Source organism: Vicia villosa, linkage group LG3 (genome assembly GCF_029867415.1).
Source record: "Vicia villosa cultivar HV-30 ecotype Madison, WI linkage group LG3, Vvil1.0, whole genome shotgun sequence".
Lineage (NCBI taxonomy): Eukaryota > Viridiplantae > Streptophyta > Magnoliopsida > Fabales > Fabaceae > Vicia > Vicia villosa.
In genome coordinates, this window is record NC_081182.1 from 92,276,761 (window position 1) to 92,293,176 (window position 16,416).

The following is a 16,416-nucleotide window of genomic DNA, read 5'->3' on the forward strand; positions in this document are numbered from 1 at the left end:
TTCGTGTCTTGCTATTGAGCCTTCGGAGTGTTCTTTCAATTTCGGGATCAAAATGAAATTGCTCTTTGGAAGCTTTTTCTCGCATACACAAGAATCTACAAAACAAGCAAACCAAGTGAAACGAAAAAGCAATATTAATAAAGTAACAAAACTTAAAACAATGAACTATTGCAATGCTTGCAATATCAAACGCCAATCCCCGGCAACGGCGCCAATTTGTTGAATAGTATATTCAAGGCAAATATTTTTAAATCGTATCCACAGAGATTGGGTGATATTACCGCCGTTCTATAGTTACAATTATTTTAAGTTCGAAAGATAACAAAGTTGTTTTGTTTTGAAAAGCTATTTGTTCTAATTAAGACAATTATAAGACAATAGAATAGAACTTGTTTCAATAATAAAAGATTGACAAGATTGGTTTTGGTTTCACTATTCCTATCTCCTATGTGACTTTAACAACTAATGCATAACTTCAATAGCAATAAGAATGTTCTAGTATCCTCTCAACAATGTTTATGTCTAAACAAGGTTGTGAAAGTTAATGTATTAATCTTTAGATGATCTCTCACTCTAACTATCAATACATTAAGCTTGATTGATTGATACAAATAGAAAAGTGGCAAATAAATCTATCTCTAGCATTTATCCACTACTTGATAAAATGTTGTAGAACAAGACTTGAAATATATTTCTCAATCATAAATCAAATCTAAATATGAAATATAAAACAACAACATTCATCCATTTCAATACTAATGAAGTTCATACAAAAGTGTTAGAGGAAATACATAGTTAACAAGAATAGCTACTACCTCCAATCTTGCCAAAGTGGGATTTAGCTACTCATCACCATGGTTGACAAAAAGAAGAATGAAGAAGAAGTTATGAGCATCAATCTCTCACAAAGGTGCAAGCTTTTCTCTCCAAAACCCTAATCTCAATGTGTGGTTTACAATGGAATAGAATCCTCTAATTCCCCTTTTTTATCTCCCTAAATAACCCCTAATTCGTACTAACTTTTCCTATTCAAAAGATAAGCCCAATTCTCATGACAAGTGGCAACAAAGTAAAAGATAAAATTCTGCAGCGCAGTGTTTGCGGGGCAAACAATGTTTGCGGGGCAAACAGTGAAATTCAAAACTGGACTTGTTCAGCATCTAGCAGTTGGCGGCGTAAAGGATGTTTGCGGGGCAAACTGGCCTCATCAACACTTCTTTTGCTATTCCAAGTCTTCAAGTAATTCCTCTTTGCTTCCATGATCTTCAAACCTTAAAAACGCTACAAAACTAACAAACTTGTGAAATAACAATTCAAATGAACTAAAATGAACAAAATTGCAAAGTTATTAAATTGAATGAATAAAAGTGTGATTATTGAGTAAAAAGTGGTTAAAGGGACCAAAAACAATATATGAAAATTAGTACTATTTGGTCCCTAACAACTCTCCCCAACTTACCATTTTGTTTGTCCCTAAACAAAAATTCACAAGAGTAGCAAGAGCAATGCACAAGAGAATGATGACAAGGTAACCGAACACTCAAGTGGCTCAAAAGTATAAGTCCTTTCAAAGTACACTCACCACAATGCTAAAACAAAGCATGAGAAAGAATGATGGTAAAGTGCAAATTATTATCAAGAAATTCCAAAAGAGACATGTCAAAATTGAATCAAACCTACACACACATCATAGTAATGATGAATACAAGAGGGTTTATTTTCACTCATCCGGGCATTTAAATCAACAACAACTTAAATCATGCGTTCACCATAACAATTTCAAAAATTATGTGCAAAGTGAGAATCAAGAGGGCTTTTATAGGTTGTAGTGTGGCTTGGGTTACAAAGAAAGGATTTTATTAGAGGGAAATTAAACAAAAATGCCTATCCTAAGGGAGCATTCCTATCCATTTACTTAACAAAAACACTTGCTTGAATCCCCTTTTCTTTCCTTTTCTCTTTTTTTTTTCAACAACACAAAACGGGAACGATTTTTTTTTCTTGTCCCAAAATTTCAAAATGTGTTGTGCTTTTCTTATTACCACAAAACTTCTAAGTACCACTTTTTTTCTTTGTTTTTCAATCAACTCTCCCCAACTTTAGGATTCAAACCATAATAGATACAACAATGCTCCCTACATAGACATAGGCACAAGGCAAAATTGCAACCATTGCGGTTGAAGGTTTTAATGAAAGAACAAAAAATTAGGATTCACATACAAAATATTTTCAATAATCACATGAATCCTAATAAGCTCAAAGGGGTTGACTAAGAATCACTCCTCACAAGGTTAATTGATTTAACTTTTTGGTCAAGTGGTTTTTCTCAAATTCAAACAATGCCTCTATCACTTTCACACTTTTCACAAACAAGAATAATGCATGGTTTAACATGATAGAAATGAGTTGAAATAAATTCCGGTATCCCGCATTTAGTGTACAATGGAAAGTTTCCTCACTTGGCTAAGTTCTAAACTTTGATTCAAAAATGACATGTGACTCAAGGAATTTATGCTAAGCAATTTGCACACACCATCAACTAACCATGTTAAGTCTAGAGAGCGATAAAGTGTACCTTAATTTTCCTTGATACCGATTCGCATCATTGCCACTCGAAGTGTTAACCAAATCAACTCTTGTCCGTGCCCAATGGTTCCTCAAGATTCCTTTGCAAAAGAACAATTAAACAAAACACTTTGAAAAAGTTAGGTTAATCACTTTCCACCCAAACACACAATTAAACTACAATAATAAAAATGCAATTTTTAAATGGTTCAAATGGTGAAACGAGAGCCACCATAAAGTACACAAATTAAAAACCGAAAAGTGCAACAGTAAATAAATAAAAATAAAACAGAATTCAGACTAAATTAAAATAAAAATAAAAATACAAAAGTGGTGCAACACTACTTCAATCCTCTTCTTCATCACCGCCACCAACTGTCCCGATCACATCCACCAACTGTCCCGATCACATCTTCCATCGTGTCATCCTCATTTCCGGTACCACTGCCTCCTGCACCCCCCATGAAAAGTGGCCTGCCCACAGGCCAATTTGCGTAAGCATCATACTGACGTTGGGTTGCCTCCCAACAAGCGCTTTGTTTAACGTCGTTCGAGCTCGACGGTTCGATGGTGCACCAAGGCTTGACGAGCGAAATGACACACCATCGCGGCTTGCTTATCCATCGTGGTAGCCTTTGAGTCTTTGTTCCTTTACAGTCCAGCTTTCTTGTGTTTTAGGGTCCTCCACCACAATGGCTCCATAATTTCGCACCTCTTTCACCACAAATGGCCCCGACCACTTTGACTTTAACTTACTAGGAAACACCTTGTGTCTTGAATTGCACACAAGCACCATTTGTCCAACTTCAATGTTTTTGTGATAAGTCTTTCCCTCATGATTTGCCTTCTCCTTGTCCTTGTGAATTTGATTTGCCACCTTAATGATTTCTCCTTTTTCATCATCGATTCGAAAGTTGTCATGTTCATCCTTATGAGGCTTCATAGACTCAAAAAGAGTAAAAATTACCTCTTTATCTTGCACCCTTACTTTCATAATCCCATCATCGATATCAATCATCATTCGGGTGGTCTTCATGAATGGTCTTCCAAGTATTAATGGCACATCACGATCCTCCTCCATGTCGACTACCACAAAATCAACCGGGAACAAAAATTTGTCCACCTTTACCAGCATGTCTTGTACAACTCCATATGGTGAAATGATAGACTTATCAGCTAGTTGTAAAGTTATCCTGGTGTGTTTCATCTCAATGTTCCCCAATCTCTTGACAACGAATAAAGGTATTAAATTGATGCTAGACCCCAAATCAACCAAACCATTACTAATGTAGTTACCTCCAATGGTGATCGGTAAAATGACTCGTCCCGGATCGGCTTCCTTTCTTGGGGGAGTTTTTTGAATAATTGCACTACAATGAGCATCAAGCACAACCGTCTCTTCATTCGTGTACTTCTTTTTCTTTGTGAGCATCTTCTTCATGAATTTTGCATACTTGGGCATTTGCTCCAATGCTTCGGAAAATGGAATATTTATGTGAAGTTGTTTAAATATATCCATAAATCGAGCGTAGCGCCTTGCGTCTTCCTTCCTTGACTGCACATGCGGGTAAGGTAGATGTTGGAGAGGAATTTTGCTCACATTCTCATTTCTCTTTTTATTCCTATTCACTTTTTTGTCATTTTTCTCTTTTCCTTCTTTTTCTTTCCGCTCTTTTTCAACTAATTCTTCCTCCACTTTCTCCTCACTCTTTTCTCCCTCATTTTCAACTGTCACTTCCTCCTCTTCATCTTCAACTATTATTTCCTCCTCATCTTCCACTATAACCTCTTCATTTACGCCACTATTCACCTCCTTCCCACTTCTTGTAAAAATGGCTTTGCATTGCTCCTTTGGATTGGTTTGGGTGTTGGCGGAAAAGGATGCTCTCGGTTGTTGCTCGGACAATTGCTTTGCAAGTTGACCCACTTGATTTTCTAAATTCTTTATGGCCGCTTCATTGCTCCTTTGGTTAGCCATGGATGCTTGCATGAATTGTGTAAGAGTGTCTTCCAATTTTGAGCTCCCACCTTGAGATTGTTGACCTTGGACTTGAGGATTTGGGCTATGATAAGGACTTTGATGTTGATAGTGTTGATTGCCGAATCTTGAAGGTTGGAATCCTTGGTTGTTTCTTTGGTAAGGATTGTTGTGAGGTGGAGGTTGCCTTTGATAACCTTGATTTTGATTGTTGACATAATTCACTTCTTCACCCTCGGGAGGAGGACAAAACCCAGTAGGATGGTCACCTTGACAAAGTTCACAACTTGCCACGTGAGAAGTCATTTGCATCCCATGAATTTCCTTCATTTGTTGTGGAAGCTTCGACATTTGCTTGGTGAGTAACTCAACTTGTTGAGAGAGAATCTTGTTTTGAGCAAGGATGGCATCATTGGTGTTTAATTCGAGAACACCCGGCTTCCTTTGTGATGGACTCCTATCATGTTGAGTTTGGAGATCATTGAGTGCCATACGATCGATTATCATTATTGCATCCTCCGCGCTTTTTGACATTAGAGAGCCACCCGCGGTGGCATCCAAAAGTGTCTTGTGCACCGGTTGAAGTCCATTGCGGAAGATGTGAATTTGTGTGAGATCATCAAAACTATGACCCTTGCATTTTCTAAGCATGGATTTGAATCTTTCCCAAGCATCATTTAAGGACTCGTTGCTTCCTTGATTGAAAACCGCAATTGCCGTTTTGGCCTCCATGAATCGGGATTGAGGAAAATAGCGTTCTAAAAATTTTTCTTCCAATAGATTCCAATCCGTCATCACATTTGGTAATTGATCAAGATACCATTCTTTGGCTTTCCCAAGTAATGAGTGTGGAAATAGTCTCTTGAACAATGATTCTTCATTGGCCGCATCGACTCCCGTTGAACTCGCAATCTCATAAAATTTGGTGAGATGTGCGAAAGGATCCTCATGATCCATTCCGGTGAATGGATTTGCATAAACAAGTTGGAGGATTCCGGTCTTCATCTCCGTATTTGCTCCACCTTGAGCATTGCGTGCAAATTGGGCGGTACGTCTTGGACTATTGGCGGACATTTCGGTTGGAACAACACCCGCCATGTCTCCTTCAAAGGTGTCTACAACTACTTCTTCAATTTGATTGTTAGAAGAAGTAGATGCCTCCTCTTTTTGTCTCTTCTCTTGGGCTAACTTTCTTCTTCTTCGTGTCTTGCTATTGAGCCTTCGGAGTGTTCTTTCAATTTCGGGATCAAAATGAAATTGCTCTTTGGAAGCTTTTTCTCGCATACACAAGAATCTACAAAACAAGCAAACCAAGTGAAACGAAAAAGCAATATTAATAAAGTAACAAAACTTAAAACAATGAACTATTGCAATGCTTGCAATATCAAACGCCAATCCCCGGCAACGGCGCCAATTTGTTGAATAGTATATTCAAGGCAAATATTTTTAAATCGTATCCACAGAGATTGGGTGATATTACCGCCGTTCTATAGTTACAATTATTTTAAGTTCGAAAGATAACAAAGTTGTTTTGTTTTGAAAAGCTATTTGTTCTAATTAAGACAATTATAAGACAATAGAATAGAACTTGTTTCAATAATAAAAGATTGACAAGATTGGTTTTGGTTTCACTATTCCTATCTCCTATGTGACTTTAACAACTAATGCATAACTTCAATAGCAATAAGAATGTTCTAGTATCCTCTCAACAATGTTTATGTCTAAACAAGGTTGTGAAAGTTAATGTATTAATCTTTAGATGATCTCTCACTCTAACTATCAATACATTAAGCTTGATTGATTGATACAAATAGAAAAGTGGCAAATAAATCTATCTCTAGCATTTATCCACTACTTGATAAAATGTTGTAGAACAAGACTTGAAATATATTTCTCAATCATAAATCAAATCTAAATATGAAATATAAAACAACAACATTCATCCATTTCAATACTAATGAAGTTCATACAAAAGTGTTAGAGGAAATACATAGTTAACAAGAATAGCTACTACCTCCAATCTTGCCAAAGTGGGATTTAGCTACTCATCACCATGGTTGACAAAAAGAAGAATGAAGAAGAAGTTATGAGCATCAATCTCTCACAAAGGTGCAAGCTTTTCTCTCCAAAACCCTAATCTCAATGTGTGGTTTACAATGGAATAGAATCCTCTAATTCCCCTTTTTTATCTCCCTAAATAACCCCTAATTCGTACTAACTTTTCCTATTCAAAAGATAAGCCCAATTCTCATGACAAGTGGCAACAAAGTAAAAGATAAAATTCTGCAGCGCAGTGTTTGCGGGGCAAACAATGTTTGCGGGGCAAACAGTGAAATTCAAAACTGGACTTGTTCAGCATCTAGCAGTTGGCGGCGTAAAGGATGTTTGCGGGGCAAACTGGCCTCATCAACACTTCTTTTGCTATTCCAAGTCTTCAAGTAATTCCTCTTTGCTTCCATGATCTTCAAACCTTAAAAACGCTACAAAACTAACAAACTTGTGAAATAACAATTCAAATGAACTAAAATGAACAAAATTGCAAAGTTATTAAATTGAATGAATAAAAGTGTGATTATTGAGTAAAAAGTGGTTAAAGGGACCAAAAACAATATATGAAAATTAGTACTATTTGGTCCCTAACAACTTAGTACCTCTGGACCCTTATTCTGTTGTTACTCTGTGGTTATTCTGTCTGTCTGGCATTGGATTGTTGTCTGTTTGTGTATGCAGATATCTCCTTGAAGCCCTTGATGGTTAATTCCAAGGCATTATGATAAGGATTTTACCCGAAAATAGCCGTTACTCTGCCCGATTTATGTCAGAATTTTAATGTGCTTAATGCAAAGTGGTGCTAGGGATAATAAGTTCATTTGGATCCCCAAGTGATAATGTGTTGTTTTAGTATTGATATTCCAAAGGATGGGAAATCTACCTTGAATCTTAATGTCAAGTGTTGGCTTCTTCTTCGGTTAGACCGTTTCTTTCCTTAGCTTTTATTTTACGTATTAGGATAGCCTCTTCATCTCCTCCCCTTCTTAGATTTTCAAAATCTTCTCCCTTTTTCCAAAACCTTCTTATGTTTGTAAAATTTCTTTTAAAATCTTTCTTTAAAAATATCTTTTGCCCTTAGTGGCTTTTATTTCAAAGTTTAGACACAATTAATTGTTGTAATAAGTTGCGATACCCCATGATTTTGAGATTGATTGATATAATGGAATCTTTTCCACGTGAGAGAGCTAGTGGCATACTCGTTGATTTTCATCCGAGTTGGAGCCCTTCTTTCATTTGTGATGCAAAGAATCCATTTGTTCTCATGATCAAGATCAGTGGCTGAGTATTTCTCTTCGACGATGAAAAAGTGTTTATCCCTTTTAAAAACCTTTTCCCTTTAAGAGGAACTACATTAGCTCTAACTTCTCCATTGCACCGAGGAGGTATGTAGGCACAAGGCTCAACGTCTTGCCGAGCTTATTTTAAAAATAAGACAAACCCTTTTTCTTAACACACACGACACAAATTTTCAAAAAGGTTCCTATGGAGTACCACAGATATGAGGGGTGCTTAAAACCTTCCCCTTGTATAATCAACACCCATACCTAAGATCTCTTTTTGTTTTTTAAAAAAAAACTTTGAGTTTTCTTCGTTCTTTTCCCTTTACCTTTGGAAATAATAAAGTGTGGTGGCGAATTTCCCTGAAATATTGAGTCAAGTCAATCCTATGGCTTCGATCTCAGATTTTCCCCGCTACAACGAATCCTGATTTAGAGATGGAATCAGTAAGGAGCTCAAGTTTAGAGATGTAACCATTGATGAGCTTACGTTTAGAGATGGAACCCATGGATGAATACAGTAACATAACTCTGAACTTCCAAAGGTTGGTACCACATGCATCAAAGCAGAGTCGAAGAGTCCATTGCATACTCATGTCGCATTGTGAATGATGAATGATTGATTTAGTTGTGCTTTATATCAATCCTTATTACATTATTCACCGCTTTCATATTTTGAATGTATTTCTCACCCCCTATTTGCTTGTTGTGGCAGCTATACGCCTATGTTGCAGCTACTCAGGTAGGGACTGAGGAGCCTTATATGCTATTGTGTGGAAGATTGCTTATTCCTTCTTTGTTTATCGCTTTCTGTGATTTGTTTAGTACTTGGTGTCGCTCTGATAGTGTAACACTAGGGATATGATCATTGTTTATTTTATTCTTCTTATTATTGAAATGTTATTGAACTTGTTAATTCCCAGATTTTATGATTGGCATTAATTTTAGAAAAACAAATTATACAGCAACATGTTAAACAGGTGGTCTAACTTGCAGAAAATATATGTTGAACATAATGTTGAACGAGATGTTCTATCTACTACAACTGGTATGACATATCGAGTAAGATGTCATATGCAAAGATCATTTAACATCTTGATTGTGCGCAAAGTTGGGCTTTTTGGATGTTGTCTAATTTGTTACAGATGCAGAATATTTGGAAAATATTGTGCAACCCAATGTGGATTAACATTTTAGGACAAAAGATATTATCTGCTATGAAGATATATTCATAGTTTTTAAATATGGAGATATTTAGGAAACTAATGATTGGAGACCTATTTTTATGGAGAATCTTGTGCAGATTTTAAGTAGTCTCTCTGTGTTGAAGCAGTAAAGCGACAAGCAGAAGATTTAAAAATATTATTCCAGGAAATTATCGTGTCCACAAAGAATGGCCGGGTTAGAATATCATTCAACAGTTTCCATGTTTCTGAGCTTGGCTGTGAATGGTTTAATGTAAATACGGGAGTTAAAAGATATGAACATAAAAAGAATTCTCCTTTTGAATCCAAGAAAATCTGACAGGTTTGCGTTACATCCACCTATCAACTACTCAAACTTACTTATCAGTTGCACTCAACCCAAATCACTCATCAATTTCATCACCTATCACTCACAACAAGGTTATGTCTAACGCAAAGTTGAGAGATCAATCGTATTGTCTCAGAGGCGATGTCGCGCGCAACTCACCAACACAAAAGCATTAAGAACCAATACCCACTGCGAACATCAGACCTAAATCTATCTCTAGAACCCAGAATATAACAGATAATCATCCTAGATAGATATTCGAGAACTATTTGTCTATAGCAACCCAAACCCCAAGCATAAAGCAAAAGTCAAGGATAATCACCGATAAAGATTGGAGAAATAGATTTTACACAACACCATAATCAGTAGATATACATAAAATCAAAGTAAATATACATACAAAACCACACAAGAGGAAAATACAAAGAGAAGAGAGAATAGGAATCAACCAACTCTCACGGTGTCAAACGAGATTGAAGCTTAATCTGACTCTGAATCATCAAGATGTAAGCTCAAAATGTGTTGTAGAATTATCCAAGAATTAAAGAAATGAAGGTGATGATGGTGGTGGGACCGAAAAATGTCCAAACCATACCTAAAAAAAATGTGTTTTTTCCCTAAACATATAATTCTGCTCAGCAGATCTCGCTTAGCGGTAGCAAAAGCTCGCTAAGCCCGGTCTGCGGCAACTTGAAAAATTGTTTCGACCATAACTTGAGAACTGTAACTCCGATTTGCGCCCGGTTCGAAGCGTTGGAAAGCTTAATCAATGATCTATCCAACAACCACTAAATCAAAACCAAATTGATTATTTTTATGATCCTTATTTTGAGTCTTATTCTTTGATGAATTGTTAAACATTGCATTCTTGAAGCTTAGCTTTTGACTCTTATTACTCAATGCTCCAATTATGAAAGAATACCTATAAAATGAATGAAAAACTATCAAATGGTACATAAATGAATTGAAAACTCAAAGAATATGAAATATGTACAAATATAACGATAACGTACGCATCCACACACAAGTTGAGGAAAAAGACGATAAATGCCGCAAAATTATATACAAAATTAACTACAATTTGGAACTTATCACCCTGTTGCATATTGAAGCATAAATCGAGTACGAATGTGCGCTTTATATAGAATATTACAAACCTAATAGAATAGTAGAACTTACGGGGAATAGGTTAGGGCTTGTGTGTTAATTGTAAGCCTCTTTAATATCATATTGATAGAAGAGTTGGACGTTATCATTGAATTGTAAGTTCTGTCATGCATTCATAAGCTGTTAAGTATTGAATGTATGTATGTCACTTAGGTATCATTGACACAGAAGTCTAAGTGTGTGTTGCTTTGTTTCAAGCTAATGCTCTTGATCAAAGCTTTTAAGCAAGATCAAGTATTCTTGTTGATTAAAAGGTTCTTAATCTAATATCACTTGTAATTGAAGATTGTGGTAAAAGGCCTTCAATGTCAATAACTAGGATTGTTATTGTGAGACATCACTGCAGTGATTGGAAGTGATAAGGGTTTCTCTTATCTAGGAAGTTCTTAGGATAATCAAGGATAATCACCGATAAAGATATGAGAAATAGATTTTACACAACACCATAATCAGTAGATTACATAGAATCAATGTAAATATACATACAAAACTACACAATAGGAAAATACAAATAGAAGAGAGAAGAGGAATTAACCAACTCCTATAGTGTCAAACGCGATTGAAGCTTAATCTGGCTCGTAATCCTCAAGATGTAAGCTCCAAATGTGTTGTAGAATCATCCAGGAATCAAAGAAATTAAGGTGACGATGATGTTGCGACCTAAAAATGCCTAAACCATACCTAAAAAAAATGTGTTTTTGCCCTAAATATACAATTCTTCCTTGTAGATCTTATTTAGCGGTAGAAAAAGCTCGCTCGCCCGGTCTGCTGCAACTCGAAAAATTGTTTCGGCCATAACTTGAGAACCGTAACTCTGATTTGCGCCCAGTTAGAAGCATTGGAAAGATTATTCAATGATCTATCTAACATTGTTTAAATGGAAACCAAATTAAATATTTTTATCATCCTTATTTTGAGGCTTATTCTTTGATGAATTGTTAAACATTGTATTCTTGAAGCTTAGCTTTTGGCTCTTATTACTCGATGCTCCAATTATGAATGAATACCTACACAATGAATGAAACACTATCAAATGGTAAATAAATGAATCAAAAACTCAAAGAATATGTAATATGTACAAATATAACAAAAACTTACGCATTCACACACAAGTTGAGAAAAAAGAGACGATAAATGCCCCAAAATTATATACAAAAGTAACTATAATTTGGCACTTATTACCCTCTTACGTATTATGTTACGCCCTGAAACTTGATTATTCGCTTAATTTAGACGTTTGGAGTGTGTGGAATTTTTTGTGTTTTGGGAAAATTTAGTCGGTATTAGTTCGGGATAGCAGATCGATAATTAATCAAGATTTTTAATATTTTTAGTATTAGAAATATTATTAGAGTGTCGGGTATTATTTTGGGAATTTTCTGAACAAATAAAATTAGACCGTAAAATAAGAGTTAACGAGTAAATTAGGAGTTTTAATAAAATAAGTAGTTGGGCTGGGTACTATGCACGTGGGTTATGAGTGAGGTGGCCCAAATTGAATATTAGTAAGGTATTATACTAGGTTTAGGAACATTGAGTCATAACACCAAGTTGAGAAAGAGGAGCAAATAGCAGAGGAGGAAAAATAAGAGAAGCCAGTGCACATGAGAAATAGCATAGCAGAGGGATTTTTGGGGGATTCGATCGGGAGGAATTAGAGCAACCTTCATTCTAAAGGTAAGGGTGGGGTTTTTGCTCTATAAACGGGGACACGATAGATTGTATGTGGGTTTGGGAAATTTTATTGTCTCTGTTGTGTCGATTGAAATTTCTGATATATATACATGTTTGTGTGCCTCTGTGTTGTACTTTGTCTGTGATAATTAATTGTTCTATTATTTAATTTGTGACTCTGTGATAATTTTGGCTGAATTAAAACTGTAATTGTTGATGATTTGAAATTAATTATGCGATGGTGATGAATTTAATTGCAATAAACTGGGAACCGTAATTGGAACAGAATACCCTTGAGGGAGCAGTGACGGACGTCACTACTGTAAGAGGGGAAGAATTCCACAAATGAAGGGAGGGGTGCCGAGCGGCACACCCTGGTGGTGACGCCCGTCATGGGCCTTTATGGGAATTTTAGTGTGGCATATGTTCTTTGTGATCACATAATAAAAACTTGACTCTTTTAATAAGTGCTTGCATTTGCAATCACATCCATGCATGTCCATAGAAAACAATTCTATCCTTTGTTCAAATAGAACATGAATCTATTTTTAATTGGTGATGTTGTATGGTGAATGTCTAGAAAATTCAGAATTAGAGATATGTATTAGTTCCTGTAGTCGCTCATAGCATGGTATGACATAGTAATTTACCCATTAATCTGAGCAACTAATTTACTAATTAAATAGTAATAGCAATAGAATATAATTAATTGTAGGATTTATGGTAGAAGTGTGACCTATAATATAAGTAGCAGGAAGTTTAGCAGATAAGTGAAATAGCAGTAGCAGATATTTATACCAGTACAGAAAACTGAAGGTAGCAGAACCAACTTTGAGTATACTTCTAACTAAACTAAGAGTTTATTATAGAACCAGAAATTAATTAACCGAGTAGTATAATTTAGGCGAGCAGGAATCGATTCGGTAACTGTAATGTGGATATTTGGCGACGTTTTCAGCGATGTTTTGACTTGTTGCATATTTTGAGATATTGCAAATTTTGTGACGTTGCAGGAAATTAAAGTGACGAGTAATTATCAATAATGATTGATATATTTTAGCAATGTAGGAGAATACCTTATGCGATGTTGTTTTGTGATTGATTGTAGTTTGTTGCATTTTATAGTGTCTCGTGAATTGCATGTTGTAGCGACGACCTGGAATGGCAAAACAGTGATGAAGGCTTATTCCTGATTTAATGGCTCTATTAACTGGAAGTTGGCGATGGGGGTTGAAGCCCTGGGTACCACATGCATGATGCATTAGTCGTGTCTCATTCATTTGTTTTAGTGCGATGTTGTGCGTGATTATGTGATTTTGATTTTGAATTGGTTGATTGGAATTAAAACTCGAGATATATATTATGACTTGAGCTGTAATATACTTGTTATCATGACTTTATTTATATTGTTTGATATCTCACCCTTTGCTTGTTTTTGGCTTTGCATTTAGATTGGTAACGTGCAGGTGACGCTAGTGAGTGAAGGTTGAGCCGCCGTGACTTTAGTCGGTTGTCACTCCTATACGTAGCACTCAGGGGGATAAAATGATTGTTTCAATTGTTATTTTTTTGCTAGATTTTCATATTGTTTTGGTTTAAATTGTAACTTAAAGTTACCGTGCAAAGATGCTACGGCTTGATTTGAATATTTATGAAGTTTCTTCATTCCACTGCGAGTTAATTATTGAATTTAAACAAAGTGATTTTTAGTGATGATTTGATTATCGTTTTAAATTCCTGTGCTATATATCTATATGAAGGCAAGTAAGCCGTAAATATTTTTGAAATGACGAATATGTGATACCTCAAATGAACTTGTTTGGAATTTATACTCTGATTTTTCTTATAATTACCGGGTAGATTTGGGGTGTTACATTAGTGGTATCAGAGTAGGTTGGTTCGTCCAGCTAGTTGTCGAGTCGTAGTTGGTTAACAATCGAGTATTGTTAATTACTTTTATCTGACTGTTGTTTATGTTGTAGTGTTTAGTTGAGATGGCTGGTAGAAACGATGCTGCTATTGCTACTGCTTTAGAGGCTATGTCTCAGGCTTTGGCGAACCAGCCAAATGCTGATGAGAATGTTGGATCTTGTAGTTTGGCGACTTACCAAAGGGAGAATCCGCCGGTCTTCAAGGGTAAGCATGACCCTGATGGAGCGTTGAAATGGTTGAAGGAGATTGAGTGAATCTTCCACGTGATGGACTGCACCCAGGCACAGAAGGTTCAGTATGGAACTCATATGCTGGAAGTCGAAGTTAATGACTGGTGGCTAGAGACTCGCCAGAGATTGGAGGTGGCAGGTGAAGAGATCTCTTGGGTTGTGTTCCGCAGAGAGTTTTCTGAGGAAGTATTATCCTGAAGATGTTCGGGGTAAGAAGGAGATTGAGTTCCTTGAGCTAAAACAGGGGAATATGTCAGGTGAAGAGATCTCTTGGGTTGTGGTCCGCAGAGAGTTTTTGAGGAAGTATTATCCTGAAGATGTTCGGGGTAAGAAGGAGATTGAGTTCCTTGAGCTGAAACAGGGGAATATGTCAGTGACAGGGTATGCTGCAAAGTTCACTGAGTTGGCTAAGTTCTACCCGTATTATGATGGATCAGGTGCTGAGTATTCAAAGTACATCAAGTTTGAGAACGGATTGCGCTCTGAGATCAAGAAAGCTGTTGGGTATCAGAAGATTCGTATCTTTACTGATTTGGTTGATAGTTGCAGGAGTTATGAAGAAGATCATAATGCACATTACAAAATTGTCAAGGATAAGAGAGGCAAGCAGAACCGTAGCACACCTTATGATGCTCTAGTTGGAACAGGAAAAGCAGAAGTGGCTAATGGCAAAAGAACTAGTGGGGGAGGAGCTCGTGCTAGCGTGGTTTGCTTCAAATGTGGAGAACCTGGTCACAAGAGTGATGTGTGTACTGTTGGAGAGAAAAGATGTTACCATTGTGGTAAGACAGGACATGTAACTACTGATTTGTAGGCATAAGGAAGTTATCTGTTTCAACTGTGGTGAAGAAGGGCATATTAGTAGCAAGTGTCAGAAACCAAAGAGGGAACTAGGCAGTGGAAAAGTATTCGCTTTAGCTGGAACTCAGACAGCTAATGAGGACAGGAATGCCGGAGGTGCGTATTTCATTAGTAATTCTTTTAATTACTATCGTTGATTATTGGTTCTGCTAGTTGTTTTGTCGTTCTTGATTGTGTTGAATGATTAGTATGTTAGATTTAAACCTTGTTGTGTTCGGTAGTTTCGAAGGAATAGTAGTTAGAGTGTTGTCAAGCACAACTTGGGGATCAGAGAGTTGGAAACTAGAACGAAGTTAAGGATTGTAGTATCGGATGAATTTTCGAGGACAAAAATCTTTTAAGTGGGGGGGAGTTGTAACGCCTGGAAATTCAATTATTCGCTTAATTTAGACGTTTGGAGTGTTTATGGAATTTTTCACGTTTTGGGACGATTTAGTCGGTATTAGTTCGGGATAGCGGATCGAAAATTAATCGAGATTTTAAATATTTTTAGTATTAGAAATATTATTAGAGTGTCGGGTATTATTTTGGGAATTTTCTTATCAAATAAAATTAGATCGTAAAATAAGAGTTAACGAGTAAATTAGGAGTTTTAATAAAATAAGTAGTTGGGCTGGGTGCTATGCACGTGAGTTATGAGTGAGGTGGCCCAAATTGAAAGTTAGGAAGGTATTATACTAGATTTAGGAACATTGAGTTATAACACCAAGTTGTGAAAGAGGAGAAAATAGCAGAGGAGGAAAAATAAGAGAAGCCAGTGCACACGTAAGAATTGCATAGCAGAGGGATTTTTGGGGGATTCGATCGGAAGGAATTAGAGGAACCTTCATTCCATAGGTAAGAATGGGGTTCTTGCTCTATAAATGGGTACACGATAGATTGTATGTGGGTTTGGAAAATTTTATTGTCTCTGTTTTGTCGATTGAAATTTCTGATATATATATATATATATATATATATATATATATATATATATATACATGTTTGTGTGCCTCTGTGTTGAAATTTTTCTGTGATAATTAATTGTTCTATTATTTGATTTGTGACTCTGTGATAATTTTGGTTGAATTAAAACTGTGATTGGTGATGATCTTAAATTAATTATAAGATGGTGATGAATTTAGTTGGAATAAACTGGGAACTGTAA

General features: G+C 36.2%; 2 protein-coding genes across 2 annotated transcripts; one reads left to right on the top strand and one right to left on the bottom strand.

Annotated features, from left to right (window-relative positions):
- Window positions 1-3,181: 3,181 nt before the first annotated feature.
- On the bottom strand, window positions 3,182-4,543 carry LOC131658556 (uncharacterized). Its single transcript, XM_058927835.1, has 2 exons — window positions 4,166-4,543; window positions 3,182-3,997 (listed from the first exon to the last, which is right to left on the bottom strand). Exons 1-2 carry the CDS (start codon window positions 4,541-4,543, stop codon window positions 3,182-3,184), a joined length of 1,194 nt encoding a protein of 397 aa, XP_058783818.1.
- Window positions 4,544-8,310: 3,767 nt separating this feature from the next.
- On the top strand, window positions 8,311-15,222 carry LOC131658557 (uncharacterized). The gene is made up of 5 exons (XM_058927836.1): window positions 8,311-8,319; window positions 8,588-8,719; window positions 8,821-8,934; window positions 14,229-14,382; window positions 14,579-15,222. The coding sequence occupies exons 1-5, from the start codon at window positions 8,311-8,313 to the stop codon at window positions 15,220-15,222; spliced, it is 1,053 nt and encodes a 350-aa protein (XP_058783819.1).
- The last annotated feature ends 1,194 nt before the right edge of the window (window positions 15,223-16,416 follow it).